This window comes from Vulpes vulpes, chromosome 2 (assembly GCF_048418805.1).
Source record: "Vulpes vulpes isolate BD-2025 chromosome 2, VulVul3, whole genome shotgun sequence".
In the NCBI taxonomy this organism is placed as follows: domain Eukaryota; kingdom Metazoa; phylum Chordata; class Mammalia; order Carnivora; family Canidae; genus Vulpes; species Vulpes vulpes.
The window spans coordinates 54,926,985-54,952,126 of record NC_132781.1 but is presented as its reverse complement, the minus strand read 5'-3'; the positions used below and the strand labels follow the sequence as shown (position 1 = coordinate 54,952,126).

The 25,142-nt window shown below is 46.3% G+C and overlaps 2 protein-coding genes and 1 pseudogene across 40 annotated transcripts in view; 2 read left to right on the top strand and 1 right to left on the bottom strand.

The window, feature by feature from the left end:
• Window positions 1-11,645, top strand: part of GLE1 (GLE1 RNA export mediator) — a 35,910-nt gene extending 24,265 nt beyond the window's left edge. Inside the window, exons 10-16 of the mRNA XM_026009434.2 lie at window positions 3,054-3,196; window positions 3,290-3,480; window positions 5,352-5,481; window positions 7,235-7,339; window positions 8,517-8,599; window positions 9,513-9,576; window positions 10,444-11,645. Of these exons, the coding sequence (XP_025865219.1) occupies window positions 3,054-3,196; window positions 3,290-3,480; window positions 5,352-5,481; window positions 7,235-7,339; window positions 8,517-8,599; window positions 9,513-9,576; window positions 10,444-10,512 (785 nt within the window). The 3' untranslated portion in view covers window positions 10,513-11,645. The remainder of the gene's footprint in view (window positions 1-3,053; window positions 3,197-3,289; window positions 3,481-5,351; window positions 5,482-7,234; window positions 7,340-8,516; window positions 8,600-9,512; window positions 9,577-10,443) is intronic.
• Window positions 4,633-4,713, bottom strand: LOC112928047 (U4 spliceosomal RNA; annotated as a pseudogene).
• A 7,361-nt stretch (window positions 11,646-19,006) lies between the features above and the next one.
• SPTAN1 (spectrin alpha, non-erythrocytic 1) overlaps window positions 19,007-25,142 on the top strand; it is a 63,123-nt gene continuing 56,987 nt past the window's right edge. For 20 of the 39 annotated variants that reach the window (XR_011999832.1, XR_011999828.1, XR_011999829.1 and 17 more), the window contains exons 1-2: window positions 19,318-19,435; window positions 22,306-22,356. Coding sequence is in view for 16 of the 39 variants with exons in the window: in XM_072748452.1 (XP_072604553.1) it covers window positions 22,324-22,356 (33 nt within the window). In the remaining 23 variants the exon portion in view is untranslated. Of the gene's footprint in view, window positions 19,436-22,305; window positions 22,357-25,142 lie in introns of all 39 variants that reach the window. The other 19 variants (XR_011999831.1, XR_011999830.1, XR_011999827.1 and 16 more) reach the window with 4 other exon arrangements.

Here is a 25,142-nt window from a genome sequence, read left to right as displayed (position 1 = left end):
CGATGTGGGACTCGATCCCGGGACTCCAGGATCACGCCCTGGGCCGAAGGCAGGCACTCAACCGCTGAGCCACCCAGGTATCGCTGCTTTAATACTTTAGAACATCTTCCTTTTCTCTCCAGAGACTGAGCTTTAGAGAGTGAGACCCAGACAGAAGAAAGACCCTTCTTTCTCTCCTTCAGAAATAGTTGTTCATTTTTATAGAGCTCCAGGTTCCAAGCTGTGCTGCCCAGTGGCTGGCGAGCACGAACATCTGAAAAGCTGCTCAGACTTAGCATGGGTCCCTGTTCCCCTGATTCACTTGTTGCCTAGAAAGTGTAGACAAGTTGTAGTTCTTGCCCATGAGAGGTCCTATGACAGAACTTACATATCATTCTGCTGCCTGAAGTTCTCCCTAGAGCAGGGCAAGGTATAGATAAATAAATACTTAGCAACTTGACTTTTTAGACTTTTAGACTTGAAAGTGCCATTTCCTTTGCTAGCAACGACAGTGGGGGTGAGGTTGACCTGACAGCCATGCCACTCCTTCACTGCTCTCCTCCAGCTTGTCCCCAGTCCTGACCCCTCTGCTGACCACAGACAGCCTTATTTGTTTCCTCTTTTGTGGGGAACATCTAGATGCCGGGGGTGGGATCCTTAGGTGCCAGCCCCTTCCAGCCATACACAGTGGTACCTCTTCTTCTGTGTGTGGAGGGAGGAGGTGGCCTTGGCACACTTCCCCTTCTCCCTCTGCCTTTGCTGTCCACCCTCCTTTCCCCTTCAAAACTTGCCTCGGGATCCCTGGGTGGCGCAGCAGTTTAGCGCCTGCCTTTGGCCCAGGGCGCGATCCTGGAGACCCGGGATCGAGTCCCACATTGGGCTCCCGGTGCATGGAGCCTGTTTCTCCCTCTGCCTATGTCTCTGTCTCTCTCTCTCTCTCTGTGTGACTATCATAAAAAAAAAAAAAAAAAAGACTTCAGTGCTTATCACCTGGTCTCTGCAAATTGACTCCCTTTTACAGGCTTCTTTCCCTTTAAACATGCTTGAGTTACATCCTAAAATACATATTCTTTGATTCTATCTGCCTCTTCTAGCCTTCCTCACATTTCCCTTTGGCGCTGGTGATTATTCCTTTCTTGATGAACTCTCCTTTGGCTTCCATGGCAACATGAATTTCCAGGTTTTCCTGATACCCACGCCCTCCATTCTCCTTTGTGGGTTCCTGGGTCCCCCGCTCCCACCCTAACACTCCTGGTGTTGCCCAGGAGTCTGCTTTCACCATCTATTCCCAGGTCACCTAGCCCCAGGCTTTCAGATGCTGCCTCTGTGCCCTTGGCTGTCCTGTCTCTCTCTGGAGCATTCTTCCTTTGAGTTTCAGGGCCCCTCACTTGGGCTGCCCAGGGGCACCTCTGCCTAGCATCTCTCTCCTACCTTGTGTTGAAGGTATGCAGATCGGAGCTCCTTGTCGTCTTTATGCCTGCTTTTCCCTCTGTTTTGCTCTCAGAAACCAGTAGAACAACTGTTGGCTCAGGCACCTTTGCTGGAAGTTGGGATTCCTCGCCTCGACTGCTTTCTCTGTTTCATTCTTCGCATCTGATCAGGCTCTAGTTTTGCTCTTCTTCACTTTTCTGCATATTTCCTGACCTTAATCCCTTTGTCTATACCATCACTGTGAAGTCTTTGAAGAACCAGATGCAGACATGCTCGAGAGTCAGTGCTCAGTACATACTGAGTACAGAGAAAGATATGGTATAATTCTTGCCTCTTGAAAAGCAGACATCCATGAGTGGTTAGATTTGGAGCAGAATCTAAATCTCTCTGGTGCTGGTGTGGCATATGGGATGTGGGAGGCCGTGCCAGGCAGAGGGTTGGGAGCTGACTTTTCTAACCAGAAAGGCACAGAGAAAGGAGCTGATAGGGAATTTGAAACCATCAGTTAAAGTAGTACTGAAATGTGACGTAGCAGGAGTGGGAGCTACTATTTTGGTATCTCAGTAAGGTTTGAGTAATGGAGACCAATTTAGATCCACTTAGGCTTAAAAAAAAAAAAAGACATTTATTCTAAAGCTAAAGGGATATTTTTCAGAACCCACTGGCAAGTATGAGAGTAGAACGAGCTAAAAACCTTAGGATCCTTTTTTTTTTTTTTTAATTTTTTTTTAAATTTTTATTTATTTATGATAGTCACGGAGAGAGAGAGAGAGGCAGAGACATAGGCAGAGGGAGAAGCAGGCTCCATGCACCGGGAGCCCGACGTGGGATTCGATCCAGGGTCTCCAGGATTGCGCCCTGGGCCAAAGGCAGGCATCAAACTGCTGCGCCACCCAGGGATCCCAAACCTTAGGATCCTTTCCTTTCATCTTGCCTCTACACATCTCTGATCTTATTAGGTAGACTACTGTTCTTTGGTTCACCTGGCAGGTGCAGGGCCCTAGTGTTTATGAGCACGTGTGTTGCCAGGCCAGCCACTTACAGGAGGTGACTCAGTCAGGTGGCTGATTGGCTCAGCTGGTCACTCTTCATCAAACTGTTGCCAGCGCAAGGCTGGGGCACACAGGATCTGGAATACAAATAGAGTCACCAGGAGCCCTCTTCTGTGTGTCTGAGGATGGAGAGAGGCAGGTCCCAGAGAAGGGGGAGTCGCTGAAAGCTGGGAAGAAATCTCTGGGAGGTTTTTCCCAGAGATGCAAATGACTCCTATTAGAGATATCAGCCACAGCCCATGCCATCTGTAGCCATACACTTGCCTCTATACTGTTCCCCTCTTGTTTGGTGTGTCAGTTTATTCATTCCCAAACAAGGAATTCCTTTGAAATAGTACCACATCTTATGTACTTCTGCACCATAGGCTACATGCATTTTATTGGTGTGTCATAGAATTTTCCACAATGGTATTTTTCTTTAGGTTCTGACCTTGTGGGTGCTGCATAGCACCACAGGTTTGTGTTTTTTGTTTTTGTTTTTGTTTTTGTTTATTGCACCATAGGTTTTTTGAAGAGGCTTTATTGCAGTGATGAGAAACAGAGTGGTCTGCAGTTGAGTGTTTTAACTGACTTTATCTCTGTCATACCCAGGCTCAAAGCTGAAGGAGATCTTTGACAAGATCCACAGCCTGCTCTCTGGAAAACCCGTTCAATGTGGTGGGCATTCTGTGTCAGTCACCCTGAACCCACAGGGCCTGGACTTTGTCCAGTACAAGCTGGCAGAGAAATTTGTGGTGAGAAACGTTTTCAGGTATGGGGAGAGGCTGGTATGCAGCCTTTAAGCTCCTCTCCATAGTAACTAAAATGGTGATGTTTCTGCCCCCCAGAAACAAGGAGAGGAGGAGGTGGCCTCTCACCATGAAGCAGCATTCCCCATAGCGGTTGTGGCATCCGGAATCTGGGAGCTGCATCCCAGAGTGGGCGACCTCATCCTTGCTCACCTCCACAGGAAGTGTCCCTACTCCGTTCCCTTCTACCCAGCTTTCAAGGAGGGAATGGCATTGGAAGACTATCAAAGGTGAGGTCATTTTTCTCCTCACTCACTCTCCTCAGGAGCTGGATGAATTACAAATAGAACTGGGGTTTGGGGGCATCTGGGTGGTACAGTTGGTTAAGCATCTGATTTTTGGTTTTGCCTCAGGTCATGAGCTCACAGTTGTGGGATTGAGCCCTGCGTTGGGCTCTACACTGGGCACCGAGTCTGCTTGAGGTTCTCTCCCTCTCCCCTCCCTCTTGCTTGAACATTATTCTCTCTCTGTTTCTCTCTCTAAAATAAATAAATAAATAATCTTAAGGGGGGGAGGAGAACTGGGGTTCATTCTCTCTCCTTTCACAGCTCCTCATGTACCTGGAATGTTCTGTCAGAGAATCTAATGTCTTTCATGCAAACTCGCTGCTTTGGGAATTTGTGGATTCAGGTGCAATAATCAATATCATTTAGGGAAAAAAATACTGGATTTAGAATCCAGGAGTTTTAGGATTTTGCCCTGCTTCATCATTTAATGATTTGTAAAATGGGTCAATCACTTAAGCTCTTTGAGCATCATTTTCCTTGTTTGCCAATGCGGGTAATGATATCCATCAGTCCTGTAAGTTTGGGGTACCTGGCTGGCTCCATCAGTAGAGTGTACGACTCTTGATTTTGGGATTGGGAGCTTGAGCCCCATATTGGTACAGAGATTGCTTAAAAATAAAATATTTAAGAAAAAAATCCTTTTGATGGGTGCCTCAGTGGCTCAGTTGGTTAAACATCTGCCTTCAGCTCAGGTCATGATCTCAGGGTCCTGGGATCAAATCCTTCACCAGGCTTCCTGCTCAGCAGGGAATCTGCTCCTCTCTTTCCTTCTGCCCCTCCCACTGCTCATTTTTTTTCTTTCTCTCTTGAGTAAATAAACAAAATCTTTTTTAAAAAGTCCTATGAAAAAAATAAAAAATTAAAAAATTAAAAAATAAAAAGTCCTATGAGTTTACCTTGCAGGGCCTACATGATGCACAGATGTGATAGTTGATTTGTGTACTTTGTAAGTAAACTATTGTGCAGAGATAATGATAATGTAATCATGTAGTAAGAATAATGCTAAAAAGGGGCGCTTGGCTGGCTCAGTCGATAGAGCATGTGACTCTTCATCTTAGGGTTGTGAGTTTGAGCCCTACATTGGGCCTAGAGCTTACTTTTTTTTTTTTTTTCAATTAGCAATAATCGTACCTCGGATAAACCTCATTGGCTATGATACTGCCACTGCATAAAGCTACTTTTTTTTTTTTTAAGATTTTATTTATTTATTCATGAGAGACACAGAGAGAGAGGCAGAGACAGGCAGAGGGAGAAGCAGGCTCCACACAGGAAGCCCGATGTGGGACTCGATCCCAGGACTCCAGGATCACGACCTGAGCCAGAAGGCAGATGCTCAACCACTGAGCCACCCAGGTGTCCCTAGAGCCTACTTTATTTTTATTTTATTTTATTTTTTAAAGATTTTATTCATTTATTAATGAGAGACACACACACACACAGAGAGAGGCAGAGACACAGGCAGAGGGAGAAGCAGGCTCCACACAGGGAGCCTGATGTGGGACCTGATCTCGGGTCTCCAGGATCATGCCCTGGACCGAAGGCAGGTGCCAAACTGCTGAGCCACCCAGGGATCCCTAGAGCTTACTTTAAAAAGAAAAAATAGAGACGTGTGGTTGGCTCAGTCGGTAGATTATGCAACTCTCAATCATGAGGTGTGGTGAGTTCAAGCCCCATATTGGGCATGGAGCCTACTTTATAAAAATAATAATAATGCTAAATGTAATAGTACTAGATTGTTCCTTTTAGCCATAAAAAGTCAGTGATTTGTTATGCTCACTTTGGCCTTGTCACATTGAATTTTTCTTCCCACACAGGATGCTTGGCTACCAAGTGAAGGACTCCAAAGTGGAACAGCAGGACAACTTTCTAAAACGCATGTCTGGGATGATCCGACTCTATGCTGCCATTATCCAGCTTCGATGGCCATATGGAAGCCGACAAGAGGTAGTAGAAAAGACCTGCTATCAATAGTGAGAGGTCGGACCATATTTGTGTATCCTGTCCATGAGAACTATTGCCCTTCTTGCTGCCGAGGCAGTCATTACATGAAAACTTAGTGTGTATTACTGTTTTGTAGGTGTGCTTTAGAGTAGTTGATGTTGAGTATTAGGAAACTTTTGGACCAGCAGAGCTATTTGTTCAGGGATTGACCCAGTTGAACCTTTATTATTATTATTTTGAGCCACTGGGTGGTTCAGTGGTTGAGCGTCTGCCTTTGGCTCAGGGTGTGATCCCAAAGCCCTGGGATCAAGTCCCACATTGGGCTTCCTGCATGGAGCCTGCTTCTCCCTCTGTCTATGTCTTTGCCCTTCTCTCTCTATCGTAAATAAATAAATACAATCTTTTTAAAAAATTATTATTTAAAAAAATTTTTACTTTTTAAAAAGATTGTATTTATTTATTCACGAGAGACACAGAGAGAGAGGCAGAGACATAGGCAGAAAGAGAAGCAGGCTCCCCATGGGGAGCCTGATGCTAGACTCGATCCCAGGACCCCAGGATCACAACCTGAGCCAAAAGTAGACACTCAACCACTGAGCCACCCAGGTCCCCTCAGTTGAGTCTTTAAAGAAGTGGGTTTGGGGCACCTGAGGGCTCAGTGGGTTAAGCGTCTCCTTCATCTCAGGTCATGATCCTAGGGTCTTGGGATCGAGCCCCACATTGGGCTCCCTGCTCAGTGGGGAGTCTGCTGCTTCCTCTACCTCTCCCTCCCTGCTCATGCTCTCTCTCTCAAATAAGTAAAATCTTTTAAAAAAAAGAAAAAAGAAGTGTGTTTGTAAGAGGGTTTACCAGATGACAGTCTGTTGAGAACCAGTCATTAAAAGTAGAAGATTCTATTAGAAGAGTGATCTAGGGATCCCTGGGTGGCGCAGCGGTTTGGCGCCTGCCTTTGGCCCAGGGCGCGATCCTAGAGACCCGGGATCAAATCCCACATCAGGCTCCCGGTGCATGGAGCCTGCTTCTCCCTCTGCCTGTGTCTCTGCCTCTCTCTATTTCTCTGTGACTATCATAAATAAATAAAAATTAAAAAAAAAAAAGAAGAGTGATCTAAATGATACATTATTATTATTATTATTATTTAAGTTCTGGGCCCAGAATGGGGCTCATGACCCTGAGATCAAGAGTCTTATGCTCCATTGATTGAGCCAGCCAGGTGCCCCAACTCAGTGTCATTTTAGACCTGGTTGGTGCCTCCTGTCACAGATGAGCAGATGGAGTCTCAGTAAGCTATGGTGACACACAGTCAGTAACAAAGCCACCAGCCCAGTGCTTTTCACAAAGGATACAGATTGGAGACATGGAGAAATTAACCTAAAGAGGAGACCTAAAGAGAAGGGATTGTAAGTTGATTGAATCCAAATTTTTATCATGTACCTGCTATGTTCCAGGTTCTATGCTAAAGTACCTAGAATAATAAATAAAATGTCTATATGGGTAACTGATAGAATCCCTGAAACCGAAATTGCCAGATGTCGACTAGGGGTTCCTACAAAGAATGTGTGGGTTCCATCATGTTGGGACATTTGAAGACAGGATTTGTTCATCTTGTGATGTTTCTCTTTCTCCCCTGTGGTATGTGCTTGATTTCGATGATCTAGGAGTTCATGTCACTTAGTAATGGCTGGAGATTAACTTTGGGGGTTTAGATCCCTAGATCCAATGAGATCAAATCATGACCAAGTGTCTCCCCTCCCAGATTCATCCTCATGGCTTAAGTCATGGTTGGCGCTGGTTGGCACAAATCTTAAACATGGAGCCCCTGTCAGATGTGACAGCCACCCTCCTCTTTGACTTCTTGGAGGTAAGTAATGCAGTTATCACACGAGACAGTGGTTGAAGCAGCCTTTGGCCATGGTGTGACCTGAATCAGGAAGCAATATAGAGACAGGCTGATGGTGAACAGCATTAGGATTCAGTGTCACACATTTTTTTTCCCCAAATGCTAAAGACACACCTAGCTTTTGGTTTTTCTTCCCACTGTGCCTTCCTTCTCTGTGTGCTTGTCTTCTCATTGTAACAAAGAAAAAAACCGTACATACCAGCACAAGCAAAAAGGGACGTTTGTTTTAGGGATAGAGAAGTGACTCCCAGAACCAAAGGCAGGATGTGTAGTTGACTCTCATGTGGGCCTGGAATCAGGAACTAGAATGTTACCAGGCACCAAGAGTCTCTCTGGGGCCACATAGTCCTTCCTGTGCCCTTCCTGCAGGGCTGCCTCATTCTTGCTCCATAGGCCAGCTTTCTCTGGTTCTCTGTGCACAGTGGAGCAGATAGCCATCCTGGGCTATAGCCCTCTGCCTCAGTGTGGTTGCCCAGTGTAGTGGGACTACCGTCCCATCTTTGTGATCCCTCATACCTGAGCAAATATGATCAGCCAGCTTGGGTCAGGTTTCTCCCTTATCCAGAAGATTCCTTATAGTTCTGTCTGCCTATGAGGGGCCACCACTATAGGAGTGACGGTAAGGGTTTCTGTGGAAAGGAGACATTTCTTAAAAATTAAAGCTCTGGTGCACATACCGTAATAGATGTGGGCCATTGAGCCTACAATGCCAAACATTTCCATTCATCTTAGAGTTCCTGAAGTCACAGGATGTGAGCAGAGATTATGAATAAATTTGAGAACATGGTGATGTTCTATATGCTCTACTTACTATGGTTGGGAGGAACACCACTACTTTAGAAAAGTTTCCATTCAGTAGAATCAAAGAATAATAATAAAGTTTGATTCATATTTTCTAGTTTGCTAAAATACTTGGTTTCTTGGTGGTCTGATTTAATGGAGATATTGTCATATACAGAGAAATGCTTCAGAAAAAAGTTGGATCTTTCCATTTATTCCCTTGCTTAGCTATCTAAGTGGTATTGTGGCTGAAATTCTCGGTAGGAGTGAAAAGCAAAGAGCCGATGTGCTTTACAGATTTCTGGCATGAGTATAAATGTGCATCCTCTGCTCTGACCATGCCTGTCCTTCCCTGTAGGTGTGTGGGAATGCCCTCATGAAGCAGTACCAGGTACAGTTCTGGAAGATGATCCTTCTCATCAAAGAAGACTACTTCCCCAGGTATGTGGCTTATTGAATAGACAACATGGGATTCAGTGGGTGAAACACACAGTGTCAGATGCCCTTGGGTGCAGTTACATGCTGGGTTTGACTCAGCTAAATGCACTTATATCAAGTGTGACATCTCTCATCCTTCTCTTTGATTTTAGAATTGTAGTGAGAGTGTCTTAAATACTATTAGCTAAATGAAAAAGCTAAATTAGGAAGATCCTGGATTCAGATACCCGACATTTAACTATTTTCCAAACTCCCTCAGCTGATCTGGAATGGTGACCACATGCAGTCATGAATTAACCAAGGAGTTAAAACTCCCTTAATAGGGATCCTTGGGTGGCGCAGCGGTTTGGCGCCTGCCTTTGCCCCGGGGCGCGATCCTGGAGACCCGGGATCGAATCCCACATCGGGCTCCCGGTGCATGGAGCCTGCTTCTCCCTCTGCCTGTGTCTCTGCCTCTCTCTCTCTCTCTCTGTGACTATCGTAAGTAAATAAATAAATTAATTTAAAAAAAAAAAAAGGTAAAAAAAAAAAAAAAAAACTCCCTTAATAAATCAGTTGGAGAAACTGATTTACAAACAAACCAGTTGGCTTGACCCTGCCATGGTGTTTGCCTTTAGGTGCCCTTCTCATTCCTTTCAGCACACTGGCATTTCAGCCGAGGGAGAGGTTTTAGCAGCACCCATCCTGCCTGCTCGCAAAGACCTTGGAAAGGAATGTCCTCTGTTCTCCTTTATCTCCTGGTTTGAGTAGGCAGCTGAGATCATTTGGACGAATGACAGCATCCTGAGCCCAGAAGTCATCTCTGCGAGTCATTCCACCTATCCCTTCCTCTGGATCAGCAGCGTCCCGAACTCCTCTCCAGGAGGGAGGTAGGAATCACAGTTGTGATTTGTGTGTCTTCTTCCTCTCCCTGCAGGATTGAAGCCATCACAAGCTCAGGACAAATGGGTTCCTTCATACGCCTCAAGCAGTTCTTAGAGGTAAGATGTCCTTAGACCAGCACGTGCTGAGTTGTGGTTGACCTCAAGGGTGCCTTTGTCTGACAAGTCGTGGACTTCTGGGCTCAGATTGCATCTCTTCCTCTTGAGTTTGTAATTTGATTTATTTAAGTCATCTCTACCTGATGTGGGGCTCAAACTCCCATCCCTGAGATCAAGAGTCACCTGCTCTTGCAACTGAGCCAGCCAGGTGCCCCTATCTTGACTTTTTTCAATCCTACTTTTTTTGCCTGTGATTTCCCTTTGCTGTCAGGGGTGGCATTTCATCCTCATGCACACCGCCGTCTATGCTGCCAGAGGGGAAGCTGTCCTAGGGGTGAATAAAATATACTTAATGACTGGTGTCACTAATACATGTCTTGCTTGCTGGTGGAGCTGCTTTCTTAGGTCTCCACTCAGGGGAACTGGGACATTTGCTCCCATTTTTCCGTGAGAACAGACTCCACTTACAGCCAGACTCCTTCCCTATTTCCCAGTGCTGGAAACCTCTATAGGGAGGTGAGGTTGACCAGCAGCCTAGAAGTCTGCTGGGCTGGGTCTGCTGGGACAGCCCACTAACTTCCACTTTCCAGGAGCCCAAGTGGGCAGAAGGCAGCTGTGAAGGATGGGACCGGGCTGTGGGAGATGGGGCAGGGGACCCACATCACAGGCAGCATCGCCTCTGTCCACCACTGCAGTTCACATGCAGGCAGAAGTGTCCTGCGTTGCGGTTGGTCCCACTCTTCCCGATGGTAGCCACGGTTCCTATGACTTCAGCTTGCTGTCCCTCAAAGCTTCTTCCAAATGTTAAATGCTGGAAGGAGCATTACCAGAAAATCATTCTTGTTTTCTCCATCTTTCCCTGACTAGAAATGTTTGCAGCGCCAGGAGATTCCTGTCCCCAAGGGCTTTCTGACTTCCTCCTTTTGGCGTTCCTGATGGCACTCCATGGCCCACCATCACCGTGCTGTTTCAGAGGGACAGGAATAAAGCAACTGAAAACAGCTGTGTTTGGGAGAAGTCAGATTTAGAAATGCACCAGTATATGTTTTTATATGTTTGTACCTTGCAACTAGGAGAGGATACTTTTCGGGAGTCCCAGAATCCAGGGGGTCTCTTTGAAGGCCAGATACTCCTTAAGGGGGTCTGCATGGCAGAGTAAATGGCATCAGCTCTTCTCATTTCTGCAAATGTGGTGAGAAGAGTGATTTAGTGTTTGGTCTCATCATTCATTTCCTTTGTGTCTAGTGTCTTTCAGAAAGTACATAGTACCTTAACCATTTCCCTCTGAGCTGAAGTGAGCCCACCACTTGTACTCCATCCTCTCCCTCAGCCCATGCTGCCCCCTGTTCAGAGTACAAGTGTTAATAGTTGAGGCTCAAATCCTTACACGCAAGTCTGGGTTATGGTGGTTTTGCCTTTCTTAGCTTGTGAAGTAATGATAAATTCAGAGGAAATGCCTGATACAGACAAGGATTAAGTCCCAAATTGCATCAGAGATAGTTTAGCATCTGGGACTGGGACTGTTAATACATGTTACGTTGAACAGGAAGCACTGTTGGTCCTATTAATTTGGGATTTGGTCCCTGGATGACTAGGGATGCATGAGCCAGGACAGGTGTGGGGCGGGGGGGGGGGGTGTTTATTCTTTAATTTGAATGAAGATGGACTGGAACGGGCTTGCCACATTACACATGAGCCAAGAATCTATATGCAATGATTCAGGGGTTAAAGGTGTTTGGGAGGAATTGGGAACTGCTTTAAAATTGTTGACATGACCTGAGTAAAGAGGGATGATAGATTGGCCTCACTAAAGCCACTATAGAAATTCAGAGCTTGGCTGTTCAGTTAAGAATTGAGATTTGTTTTTGGAAAGGCTCATTGTCTTTTGTACCATAGGCAACAGCCATGGATCTACTCTGTACTACATGTCGTCTGCGGGGTTGTGTTTTGGGCGGGGCGGGCAAGGGTATTCCCCGGTACTATTGAGTGTTTTGAAGTGACACATTCTATGAATTGTTGACTCTGGTGCCAAAAAAAACAAATAATAAAGCATGATTTTTAAAAACTCATTGCTGGTATCTAGTTGGCTGATGTAACCAATTTCCTATACTGTGAACTGTGTACATCACTGGGGTTACAATTGTGTACAAACCTAGCTCTAGAATAGTATGTATTTCTCCCTATTTTGTCTTCTTGACCTTCGCCTTGGGAAAACTTGTTTTTCTGTCATTCCTTTTCTGGAATTAAGTACCAATAACTGACCTTGTTTTATCTAGCAGCAATGGAAAAGGACTGAAGTCTTTTCATATGGATGCAACAGAATGAACTCTGGGGAAGGTGTCAGTAGACTTGTGCAATTCACACTTAGGTTTTGTGGCCTTGGGTAGCTCATTCACCTCCTCTGAGCCTCAGGTGCTTTGTAGCAATGCCTTAGGGCAGAGCTTCCCAGCAGATGTGTCAGCACAGATCCCTTTAGCCTGAGGACCTGCAGAGGCCATAGCCTTCAAGACCAGTTGCCATTTGCACTTCCTCTCTTGCCTGTGCTTTGCACATGCCATCATTTTCTATGTATTATGACCAGGAACAGGTTGGGAAGTCCTGACTTTAGGATGCTGAGTGTTTGGTGCCCAGCCCCATAGTCAGGGTTGACAGATGGAGGCTTTGTGCAGATTTTCAAAAGGCATCCCTTCCGGGGATCCCTCGGTGGCTCAGCGGTTTAATGCCTGCCTTTGGCCCAGGGTGTGATCCTGGAGTCCCTGGATCGAGTTCTGTGTCAGGCTCCCGGCATGGAGCCTGCTTCTCCCTCCTCCTGTCTCTCTCTCCCTCTCTCTCTCTCTCTCTCTCATAAATAAATAAATCTTAAAAAAAAAAAAAAAAAAAAGCATCCCTTCCCTCATGATACTGCTGCCATCTGCTGGAATGGAACTATGAAAATCTGTGATCACCTGAGGTGCACAGGGCCTACTGGAGTTTGTAGCTTACATTTGCAGAGCTTTATCTGGGGCACTAAGGCAACCCTGGGATCCCAAAGCGTTTTTTGCTTTATCTGCCGTTTAGATAGTGGTTCTATGTTAGGTTACTTATGAGAAAGTCCCTCCAAGGGGATCCCTGGGTGGCTCAGCGGTTTCGCGCCTGCCTTTGGCCCAGGGCGCGATCCTGGAATCCCGGGATCGAGTCCCGCATCAGGCTCCCGGCATGAAGCCTGCTTCTCCCTCTGCCTGTGTCTCTGCCTCTCTCTCTCTCTATGTCTATCATAAATGAATAAATAAAAATAAATCTTTAAAAAAAAAGAAAGTCCCTCCAAAAATGAAATGCGAAAAATCACTGGACAAACTGATCCCTGAGATCTGTTCGACTTTGAACCACTCCATAAAAAACAGCTCTCCTGATATTTCAGTGTTCTTTCCCTGGACATGTTTCACAGTCTTGCACATGTCACTCGATGCCTAGAATTACTAATAGGTTCTCCAATGGTAAACCAAGAAAAGAGAGCACTGGGGAAACCAGGTTTTTGATACTCACTGATAGTGTTGCCTTGAGAGTTAATGATTGCTGGCTGATAGATAGATGCACCCCTGATGGCTAGCAGCATCAGATTCCTTAAAGTGTAATACTAAGGTCTGCATCCAGTTTTGTTTTGTTTTGCATCCAGTTTTTTTTTATTTTTTTAAATATTTATTTATTCATGATAGACATAGAGAGAGAGGCAGAGACGCAGGCAGAGGGAGAAGCAGGCTCCATGCCGGGAGCCCGACGCAGGACTCGATCCCGGGACTCCAGGATCGCGCCCTGGGCCAAATGCAGGCGCCAAACCACTGAGCCACCCAGGGATCCCTGCATCCAGTTTTTAAATTCAAGTACTCACTTGCCTGCTTGCTTCCTTTCAAGCTTGACCTCATTTCTCAGGCTGAGTGCACATATTTTTGTTATATCATTGTTATATCATTGTCCTACATCATTTGAAAGTAATGAAAGCAAGTTTGATGATGAGTTGAAAATTCCAGCAGGAGAGAAACCCAAAAAATCCCTTGGGTAGAAGAATGCAGTTGTTTTTGGAGCATTCCTTCCCCTACTCCTCAAGCTTCCTGTGATGAAAGCAATGACCTAACTAAGTTTGGATGTCTTCTATCATTGCCAGGACAGACGAGCCACAGAGCTCCATACAGGTTCCTTATCAGGCCTGGCCTATCACTTCCCCTTGTGCTGTACCACCAAATGAATTCCTGACACTAGACTTCCTGTGTTCCTCTAGAAAGCAGATAAGAATAGTGTTGAATTTACAATAACATACATTATAAAGAAAATTTAGGGGATTTAGGGGGTACCTGGGGGGCTCAGTGAGTTAAGCATCTGTCTTCGGCTCTGGTCATGATCTTGGGGTCCTGAGATTGTGCCCGAGTCATGTCCTGTCATGTTTTGTCCTGTTGTGTTGGGCTCCCTGCTCAGTGGGGAAGTCTGCTTCTCCCTCTCTCTCTCTGCCCCTCCCCCTGCTTGTGCACTTTCTCTTGCTCACTTTTTTTTTTTTTAAGATTTTATTTATTTATTCATGAGAGACACAGAGAGAGGCAGAGATAGAGGCAGAGACATAGGCTGTGGGAGAAGAACCAGGCTCCATGCAAGGGACCACGCCCTGAGCAGAAGGCAGACACTCAACTACTGAGCCACTCAGGCATCCCAGTCACTCTCTCTCAAATAAAATCTTTAAAAGAGAGAGAAATTTAGGGGCACCCTACTGGCTCAGTCAGTAAAGCATGTGACTTGGTCTCAGGGTTGTGAGTTCAAGCCCCACCCACCCAGGCATCCTGACAACTGCTAAAACTTGAATAAGGTTTGTAAGTCAGATAATAGGGGTGCCTGGGTAGCTCAGTTGGTTAAGCTTCTGCCTTTGGCTCAGGTCATGCATGATCCCAGGGTCTTGGGATCGAGCCCTGCATCAGGCTCTGCTGTACGGGGAGCCTGCTTCTCCCTCTCTCTCTGCCAGTCGCTCCCCCTGCTTGTGCTCTCTCTTTTTCTCTCTCTAATAGATAAATAAAATCTTTAAAAAAAGGTAATAGTATTCCTCAAGATTAACTTCCTGACTTTTATCATTGTACTGTGGTCATAAAAATGAATATTCTTATTCTTTTAGTTTTGTTTTGTTTTTGAACTTTTATTTAAATTCTAGTTAACAGAGCAGCCTGGGTGGCTCAGTGGTTTAGCACCACCTTCAGTCCAGGGCATGATCCTGGAGACCTGGGATTGAGTCCACGCCCAGCTCCCTGCATGGAGCCTGCTTCTCCTTCTGCCTGTTACCTTGAAGCCATCAGCTATAAAGAGGGAAAGTTGACTAAATGGTTTTTGCAGAATGCTTCCTACTTAAAGTGAAATAGGTAAGTAGATAGAATTTTAATTCATGGAGAGTGTAATTTACATACTGGGAGTGCTCCATGGTTTGAGCTAAAAGTTATGGGAGCTTGGAAGATAGATCCATTTCATGTAGGTCAGCCTTTCCCTGAGAGTTTTTTCTGCAGGATCCTAAGAAAGAGTTGGGGTGTGAAATAAATAAATAATAATAAATAAAATATTTTTTAAAAAAGGAAATAGTATTTGATCCAGATACTTAAAGCTATTCAGAGATTTTTTTAAATTTTTATTTATTTATGATAGTCACACGAGAGAGAGAGAGAGAGAGGCAGAGACATAGGCAGAGGGAGAAGCAGGCTCCATGCACCGGGAGCCCGACGTGGGATTCGATCCCGGGTCTCCAGGATCATGCCCTGGGCCAAAGGCAGGCGCTAAACCGCTGCGCCACCCAGGGATCCCCAGAGATTTTTTTTTAATGAGAGTAAAATGTCCAAAAAATCCCTTTATTCTAAACCCAGTATGAACATTTCTTCAATTATATACACTCTTACACAAACATAGCTCTTTTTTAAAAAAAGTATTTTATTTATTCATGAGAGACACACACACACAGAGAGAGAGAGGCAGAAACACAGGCAGAGGGAGAAGCAGGCTCCATGCAGGGAGCCCAATGTGGGACTTGATCCTGGGACCCCAGGATCACGCCCTGACCCGAAAGCAAGTGCCAAACCACTGAGCCACCCAGGGATCCCCACAAACATAGTTATTAAAGGTACCCAAGTCTTTGTTTATGTTGTTCTGTAACCTGCTGTTACTCGGTAACATCCCCAATACTTCTCAAGTCCATCATTGTGAACTATATCCCTGATATGGTCTGTAGAACTTATGAATCATAACCATTTTTCACTTGGTGGCTAGTTGTTGAGGTTTTTTTTTTTTACACTTATTAGCATTCCTTTATTTTATTTTATTTTATTTTTTTAAGAGAGAGTAATGAAGGAGAGGCAGAGGGAGAGAGAACTCCAAGCAGGCTCTGAGACCAGCACAGGAGCCTGACACAGTGAGAGATCATGAACTAAAGAGAAATCAAAAGTTGGCTGCTTAACCGACTGAGTCACCCAGGTGCCTCAGCATTCTTTTTTTTTTTTTATGGGAGGAAATGTTTCTTTATTATTTATTAAGATTTTATTTATTTATTCATGAGAGACACAGAGAGAGAGGCAGAGACCTAGGCAGAGGGAGAAGCAGGCTCCCTGCAGGGAGCCCAATGCAGTACTCCATCCCAGACATGACCTGAGCCAAAGGCAGATGCTCAACCAGGTTCCCTATTTATTTAATTATTTTCAAGTAATCTCTACACTCAACGGGTAGCTCAAACTCATGATGCCTTCTCCACCAACTGAGCCAGCCAGGTACCCATGCTTTGTTTATTAATTGTGGTAAAATACACATCACTCAAATATTACCATTTCAGTCATTTTTAAGTATACGGTTCTACGGCATTAAGTACATTCACGTTGTACAGCCATCACCACCATTCATTGTCCAGAACTTTTTCCTCTTGCAAAGCTGAAACCCTGTCCCCATTAAATTCTCACTGCCCATCCTCCTCTCACCCCAGCCCCCCTGCCAAGCCCTGCTCTACTTTGTCTCTATAAATTCGACTCTTCTGGAGATGTCAGGTAAGTGGAATGGTGCAATATTTGTGCTTTTGTGTCTAGTTTATTTCACTTAGCATAACGTCCTTGGGGTTCATCCAGTTACTGTGTTCCTTGCCAGCTTTGACACTGCAAAAGGTCATCTGGGAAGAAGTACAGTCCCCTTGCCAGAGTAACTTCTCAATCAAGTCCTTTATGGGGAGAAAAACAGTGGAAGAGCTTGGTGCTTGTTAACTGCTGTGCAAGTGGAGCAAGAGGGAGAAAGGGAGAAGGGGAGAAGGAGAGGGAGATTCTCCAGGGAGAGCTGGCAAGTAATTTTCCATGGCTGGAACAAGTGAAAACATCTTTACAGTTTGGTGTATTTCCATCAGTTGACCTCTTTGAACTTGAAAAAGTATGCCTAAGTTTAGGGTGCATATCAAACCTTCAGAGAACCAGAGAATAGAAAAAACCTTGGAATTCAGTCCCACCCCCTGCTGTTCAGGAAGACGTGGGGAACTGGGCGTTCATTGCAACACTGTCCTGTGCTTTTTTTTTTTTTTTTTTTTCCTGACTGAGTTTCTCTCCCAAAACAAAGAGGGCCATTATCTGCTTCGTCATCGCTCCCTACACCTAGCAGAGCGTTAGGCATACAGTGAAATTGGTGGGAGGTGAGGTAGGCACACAACAGAACACACGAAGAAGGGCTTTTTCAACCTCTCATTTCCAGTGCCAAGTGCAGAATGGGGTGGGTGAGTGAGTGGGAAGCGTAGAGGGCGAGAGATAATGGGTTTTGGCCATGTCTCAGATCAGACAAAGGATCAACGAATAAGATTTTAGTTTCTGTACCAGTACCAAAGCTCCAAATCTGTTTTGCATCTGGTAAAAGCAACAAAACCCCCATTTCACCAGGAGGCTGTAGTAGTGATTTAAAAGAAAAATCTTCCCTTTTTACAGTCCCTGCCCAGGCCCTTGAGACCCATTCCCTGCTGGAGCAGATCTTAGAAATTTTGGAGACCTATGGTTGTGTAAGCCATTTTGTATCCAGAGCTGAATATATGATTACACATTTTGCTGCTCCCTGGTGCAGAAGAGGCTGTCGATATCATCAGCTGTTCCAGAAACGCACATCCCAGGGAGGAGTTACCCAGTTACAGAAGATTGTAGGAAATGCCTTCGTTTTTCCTCTAGATTCTGCAAAGCTGGGGTGTGGCCACTCCTCTTCTGTTCTCTGCACTCTGATGGGTTGAGGGGAATAAGAGAATTTTTCTTATCAGAGCTACAGCCAGGGCAGCTTAGGAACCAGATTGTGGATCCCAGGCACAGGGGAAGAAGCCAAACTGCAGAGGACCAGGAAGCCAGGGCTGGGCCTTGGCCCAAATTCTGGTGCACTGTACCCAGGGCTGCTTGGTAACCAGGAGGCTGAGGCCTTCAGAGCTGCAGAGTTCCTGGTCTGCCTGACTGCACAGGAATGATCTGGGTGTTACTCCCAATGGCTGCGGCCCAGCTGTCGCAGGAGCGGGGGTGGGGAAAGGGCTTCCCGACAGAGGGCTTTGGGCTACACTGCAGAGTTTAGAGCCAGGCCCTGAAACTGCTAAGACTGTAAGGTACAGAAACTCCAGAAATTCTCTTTTTTTTTTCTTTCCCCAGCATCCCAGAGTCCACCATTGCAGTGTCTCCCTTCCTAGGGGAAGGCAGCAGAGCATGCTGTTTAAGATAAGGTTCTGACTGGATCCAAATCCTAGCTTTTCTTTTTGCTAGCTGCCTAACCTAGGGCAAGAGACCCAGCTTCCATGTTAGAGTGCTCATTTGTAAAATGGAGAAATAATACCTACCTCGTAAAATTATTGCACAGATTAAAAAAAAAAAGGGTTACACATGAAATGCTTAGCACAGCGCGTGATACACAAGGAAAGTTCAATTAATTGCGGCCTGAAGAACTTTAATGTCTTATTTATAAAATACGACTAAATGCATCCTATTTCACCGGCAACCCTGTCAGAAAGCTTTTGCTGTAAGAATATAAGAAATAATTAACTCTCCAAATCCCAAATGATAGATTTCAACTCCAAATTAGTCTTTATTTTGAGGGGATTGGATTTGGCCTTTTGTTACTACCACCTCAAACCTGGACCCCCAAATCATCCTGGGTTTCTAGACCCCAGCCCCCAGCAGAGTAGGCTGACGTGGGTCCCGGCGCCAGCCATCTCTTAGGGAAAGAGGGCAGGAGGATGAAAAGCCTGGGGGTGACCTCACCCTTCAGGACTGGGCGTTTTACCGCTCTGGGTGCGCAGCATCCCCCGCCAGACTGCGGCGTCCGCCCCAGCCCCGCCCTTCGCTGCAGTCCTGGAAGGGCTCCCAGGGGCGGAGGGGCGGGGTGGGTGCAGAAGATTCTCCGCAGGGCGGGGAGGGGCGGGATTGGAGGATCCGAGGTGCGGGGAGGGCGGGGCGGCTGCCGCAGCTCGGCCCACCCGGGCGGAGGCAGTGACTACTGCACCATCGCCCCCCAACCCCCGGCGCGCGCCCTTTTTTCCCATCCTCCCGCCGCGCTCCCGGGACTCGGCTCTTCCCCCGCAACCGCGCTTCGGCTCCTTCCGGGAGCGCTCGGTCCTCTCCGTCGCGCGCTCGGGAAGCGAGGCGGCGGGAGCTCCGCCCCCTCAGCTCGGCCGGCGCTCGCCCCCGCCCCTCGCGCCGCGCCCCGGCACTTCCCCCGCGCTCGCGCCCGACCGCCTATAAAAGAAGCGAGGCGCGCGCGTCGCCGCCACTACCCGCTGCGGAGCGAACGGCGAGGCGAGAGGCCGCGGAGGCGCGTCGGTCCTCAGCAACCCCCCCCCCCCCCCCAGCCCGGAGCACCCACTGCCCTCACCCCACGGGAGCCGGTGAGAAGGGGGAGCAGGGGAGCTCGGGGAGGGAGCGGGGCCCGAGGGCCGTCGACCCTGGGCGGGGAGCCGCGCAGCCCGCGGGGCGGGGCGGGGCCGGCGCGCGGACAGGTGAGCCCGGCCGGCCTCGCCGCTCCTCACACGGGCGCGGACCCAGCCGGCCGGCCGCGACCAGCCCGTGGAGCGTGGGCGGTGGGGGGGGCCGCCCGTGGAGCGGGGCGGCCCGGGCGCCGGCCGCTGGAATGTCATTGACTGGTGGGGGGGGGGGTGCGGGGCCGCGGGGTGCGTCCTGCTCCCCACCCCCGAGCCCGGCTGCGGCCCCGCCCTGCCCCGTCCGGCTGCGGCAGGTGGGGCGGGGGCCCCCGACCGGATCGTACCCACCCCCTCCCTGCAGGGCGCTCCCTCAGCGGGCAGCGGCTTCTGCCGCTCCCCGTCCCCGTCCCCGTCCCCCGGCAGTGCCGGCCCAGCCCTCGAGGGAGGAAGAGCCGAGGGCAGAGAGCAGAGGGCTCTTTGACCTTAATTTCATCCTGTGTGGCGATTCTTGCTCTTCTGTCGAGACGCAGAAGGATCCGATACTGGCCGTGTCCTTTTCCTTCCTCGTAATAAACATTTCTTTCCTACTCAGTTGTGATTTGCTTGTAAATAACAGATGCGGCGCTTGCTTTGTAGGAGACTCAAATCAGTAACTTGATAGCTTACGAGTTATCCCCCCACCCCCACCCCAGCCCCACCGAGACGGGGGCTTTTCGATTCGAGGACATTATATTATTTGTCAAAAATTCTACAGCCACGCCGCTGTTGGATGATAGAGCAGCCTTTTGTTTGAAAGCTAGCCCTGCGAATTTGGTAAGATGCTTCCTACAGAAAATTGCCGTTAAGAGTCTCTTTGATGGATTGGGACCAAATATTTTAAATTAAGGGGCTTGTTGAGGTTAAGGGTTGCATACATTTTAAATTAAAAGCCTCAGTAGCCCAGAAAACTGGGTTGAGACGATTGAATTGACACAACACCTTGTCGAATCTCCTTTATATAATAGATTCTAAAATACGTAGGCCCTTTGTTCCTTCTTCATCATGGTATTTTAGAAAAACTTAACCATCATGGCTGTTAGGGAGGAATAGAAGTGAGACCATCTGAAGTATTTTAATAATGTGTGGCGAAATTGCGGAGTCATAGCAATTGGACCTAAGTAAAAAAGAATGTATCAAAGATGGAAGGGTGGGGGTGTCTTGCAGCCAGGAAACAGAAAATCTTAAGAATAGCAGTGGGAACACTCAGCTGTATGAAGCTGTTGAGCCAAGGTTCCACCTCCTAAACTAGTCTTTTCCCTTTTATCGCAGCTAATGTCTTAGATTTTTCAAAGGTCAAATTGAAGTCAAAGTTTAAAAATGTGGCAGAGGGGGGTAAAAAGTGTTGCAGTAAGGCCTCTGCAGGAGATTAACAATAAGCCTTTTTTAGTATCTGGGCCAGTAATTACTCCAAAGGGAGCCTCAAAGTGTGTTAGCTGTTATCTGGGGACCTCTGCGGAGAGAGGGAGAGAGGAGCCTCGCAAGGAGGATTTGCCTGATGCTGGACCGGTGTGAAGCAGTTCTTAGAATAATCCATCAGCTGAGTAACATCCTCGGATGCTTTTGGTCTTGGCAGTGGGTTTTATAGCGATCTAGCAATGGAGAAATCGGATATGTCACAGGCTTGTCAAATAATCTGATGAACAGGTTTAAGGTGGCAAGAGCTGGTTTTTAAATATATATCTTTTGGTTCCCTGGGTTAGAATTTGCTCTATTTTTTTCCTTACCTGCGTTCATCCCAAAGGGAGGGGCCGACTACAGATCCTGAGCAGCGTAGGGCAGGAGTAGTTCACGGTCCTGTCGTTGCTGAACTCGCACAAAGGATAGTGGGCATGAGGCCGGCCTCGTAATCAATCCTCCGTGGGCTATGCAAGGACTCCGCTAGCTATGCGGTCTGGGCTGCTGCAGCTGTGGTCAGAGTAGGTAGAAGAATGCACCGCCCTAATGGCAAGTGCTGACTCTGGGAATGCCCGAGGACGAGGAAATGCAGGCAGGAGCACAGAGCCCACCACTTGGGGCCACGGGGACCAGTCCAGCCCCCAGAGCAGCTTTGCTTGTTACCTCCCTTCCACCTTTTTTTGCATATCCCTCTTGTATGAGTTTTGAACAGGAAGTGTACCAGTAAATGAGGCTGAAGTCAGATCTTTATGGCTTGAGTTCTTTATTGTTTCTTATGATGTCATGGGAGCATGCTATTTTTTTAAAGATTTTATTCATTCATGAGAGAGAGAGAGAGAGGCAGAGAGACATAGGCAGAGGGAGAAGAAGGCTCCATGCAGGTAGCCCAACATGGGCCCAGATCCCGGGACTCCAGGACCACACCCTAGGCTGAAGGCGGTGCCAAACCGCTGAGCGCCCCCCCCCCCCCCCGCCCCCATGGGATCATGCTATTTTATTACTGAATGGAAGGGGATTTAGGAATCCACTAGTCCTGGGAGTCTCAATTTATTGGACTGTGGATCTGGGGAAGGCATGTTTAGTGTTAGAAAGCATATTCAGTGTTCTTTATTTGAAAAGTGGGGAAACTGAGATCCAAAGAGGGTATAACTTGGCCAAGGCAGCACATCTAGATGAATAGGAACCGCTGAGGGACCAGAGAACTTTGGTTCTCTTTCCACGTTTTAAATCCCTGGTGGGATTCAGAAGCTCTACAGAACAAGGCAGTTTCCAGAAGAACACCGTGAATTTGGTTTTTACTTGTATTCACATATTCCTAATGGTCTGTTTTCTTCATTTTGAAATTATTTTGTTCAGTTTGCCCTTAGAAGCTTGTTATCTTGCTCTTCCCCCTCCCTCTTTAGACTCCACATTCTTCCATCATGTTGTCATCGTTTCGTAAACGCAGAGTCCAGGTATTTGACCAGCATGCAGGAAACGGGGTTGCCTTTTGGTTTTGCCTGGCTTGCAGTGAAGACACATTTCTGGCAGAGAGGTGGAATGATCCAAAGAGAGGGGGAAAAAACCCTGCCTGCATGACTTTTTCTTTTAAGCCAATTGGCTAGGGTTGGGTTTTTTTTTTTTTTTTCTATTGCTTTTTGGTGTTACATGAACAGAAGTCTTAGTAAATTTATTCTAAAATTTCCAAAGCCTCCTGTTTTTTACTTCCTCTCTTTCAGGCATGAATGTATTAATTTCTTCTTACCCTACTAGTGTTTGCATGTAGTGTTTGCTGACTTTTTTTATTGATGGTTTCTTGGTTCTTAAGAACCAAGGGACTAAACAGATTATCTTAGCTATTTGGAAAAAATAATCTGAAAATGTGTCATAAAAATAGTATTTTTAAATTTGACAAATACCATAAACTTGGGTTTGTTTCCTATTTCCACTGATTGATTTTCTTCTGCCACAATCCTTGTAATGAAATGGAGCTTGCATTTTCTTTGATGAAACAAAAGCTCACTATGTATGTTTTATTTGTATACGGTTTTTGAATGTTTGCCAAACTGGAACTTTTTCAAAAAGAAAAATGCTTAAAATTAATGTCTTGATATCCTGTAAGGAGAAATATAAACTTTGCAAATTTCTAGCGATTATGGGTGATAAATCCAAGGCAAGCCCTTTTATAAATCAGAGTGGTGAATTGTTGAAACGAGGTTTATAAAAATGGGCCATGTTATAACCTTTTCCTGTTTTGAATGTCAGTAACAATATTTTGCACTTAAATACCTCTCATCTGAATTTTACAGGTTAAGAGGTAAGTAGCAGCAACATAGTATTTGGGAAGCATTCAGAAGTAAGTTTTCTCAACATTGCTTTGCAATTCTGGATTTTGATGCAATGCAGTATGAATCTTTTGCTTTCTGAAAGCTAAGTCCCTGCTCACCTCTACAGAAACGTGCTTATGAGTTGAAATGAATTAATCAGTCTGAAGGCTGACATGCAGATCCACATAAGCAAAAATACTTGTTTTTTATTCATGGTTAAAACTCTTATGTATTATTTGCCTCTCTACTTACCGTCAGGTCTGCCACTAAAATCTGCAGCTAAGCTGGTTTGGAGTTCATTTGCTTGATCTAAGAATCAGTTGGTATAAAATGTTAACGGGGGATCCCTGGGTGGTGCAGTGGTTTGGCGCCTGCCTTTGGCCCAGGGCGCAATCCTGGAGACCCGGGATCGAATCCCACATTGGGCTCCCGGTGCATGGAGCCTGCTTCTCCCTCTGCCTGTGTCTCTGCCTCTCTCTCTCTTTCTCTCTCTCTGTGTGACTATCATAAATTTTAAAAATAAAATTAAAAGATTAAAAAATAAAAAATAAAATGTTAATGGGTGCTAAATCATTCTTTGGTGATTTGTTCTCCAGAGAAGCCCTTCCACATCTGTACATGTAGTTCTCCTGCTTTGCACATGTCAAATTTAGTAATAGGTTGGCTTTCTGAGCCAGAGAAAAAACCTGCGTTGGCAGTTCTGTACCTTTGAGCTCTAAGCAACCAGAGTAAGTCTGACGAATGTTTTTTCTGACTTTTTGCTTTGAGCGATGTGTATGAATTTTTCCATAGAGCCAAATGATCTGTTCATCCCCTTAGTCCCCCCCCCCCCCCCCGCCAAATCCCTTTTCTCACAGAAGAGTGTATCTGGTGAAATTGGAGTTCATTGTGTAGTTTTCCAGATGCATCTTGCATCCAGCACATTCCGTGGCAGAACCAGTGCTATGTCTCAGTGACTCCTTTCATCCTCACTACAAATGGGTTCTCTTGTGGGGTTCCACAGGGAAATTGTGTTGAATTCCTCCACTCTCCCAAGATCTGCACGAGGGGGCCTTAAACAACTCACTGCAGGTGCCAGGTTCACAGTGTTGGAAGCATCTGACCTTTGGTCTGAGAACGGTTTCTATCTGCAGTGTTTTCTGTTGCCTAACAGCAGAGTCCTTACCTCCTGCCTCTCCCGCCCTTCAGAGACGGATCCTCTTGCACAGCAGGGCAGATAGCTTCTGTAGGTGAGGCCAAGGCATTTAAAAATTCCCTTAATACCAAGAACTGCCTCAGACAGCTGTCTCTTGGCATTTGCAAGAAGATGGTTATTAATCAGTGTCTAGGCTTTTCTGTAGGAATCCATTTTCAGTTGATAATATGTGTGAATTTGTGTCATGTATGAGGAGTCATTATCAGATGTGTCTTTTTAAGGTTTTTTTTTTTTTTTTAAGATTTTATTTACTTATTCATGAGAATACACAGGAGAGAGAGAAGCAGAGACACAGGCAGAGGGAGAAGCCGGCTCCATGCAAGGAGCCCGATGCGGGTCTCCAGGATCACACCCTGGGCTGCAGGCAGCACTAAACCACCGAGCCACCAGGGCTGCCCTCAGATATGTCTTTGGATTAAACTAGAACTTTCTATCCAAGATTCATATTTTTAGACCCCCTCCCCTCTTTCTTCCCAGAGATCTGGCAGTATTGTAAGAACGCTGACAAGTTCTTTTTATTTATTACAATAGAGGACATAGTTGTAATTCCTGTTTTATCCCCTGAGATCAATTCATGTTACTTGCTGAATGATGTGGCTAACATTTTGGCTGCTGCATTGCAGCATTTATAAATAGCCTGCATCTTTAGTCTTCTTGAAAAATATTTGCAAAAATACGACCTTTTTCTTTGTTATCTTCAATGGGAAGCTGTCCTTAAACATACAGAGAATATATTTAA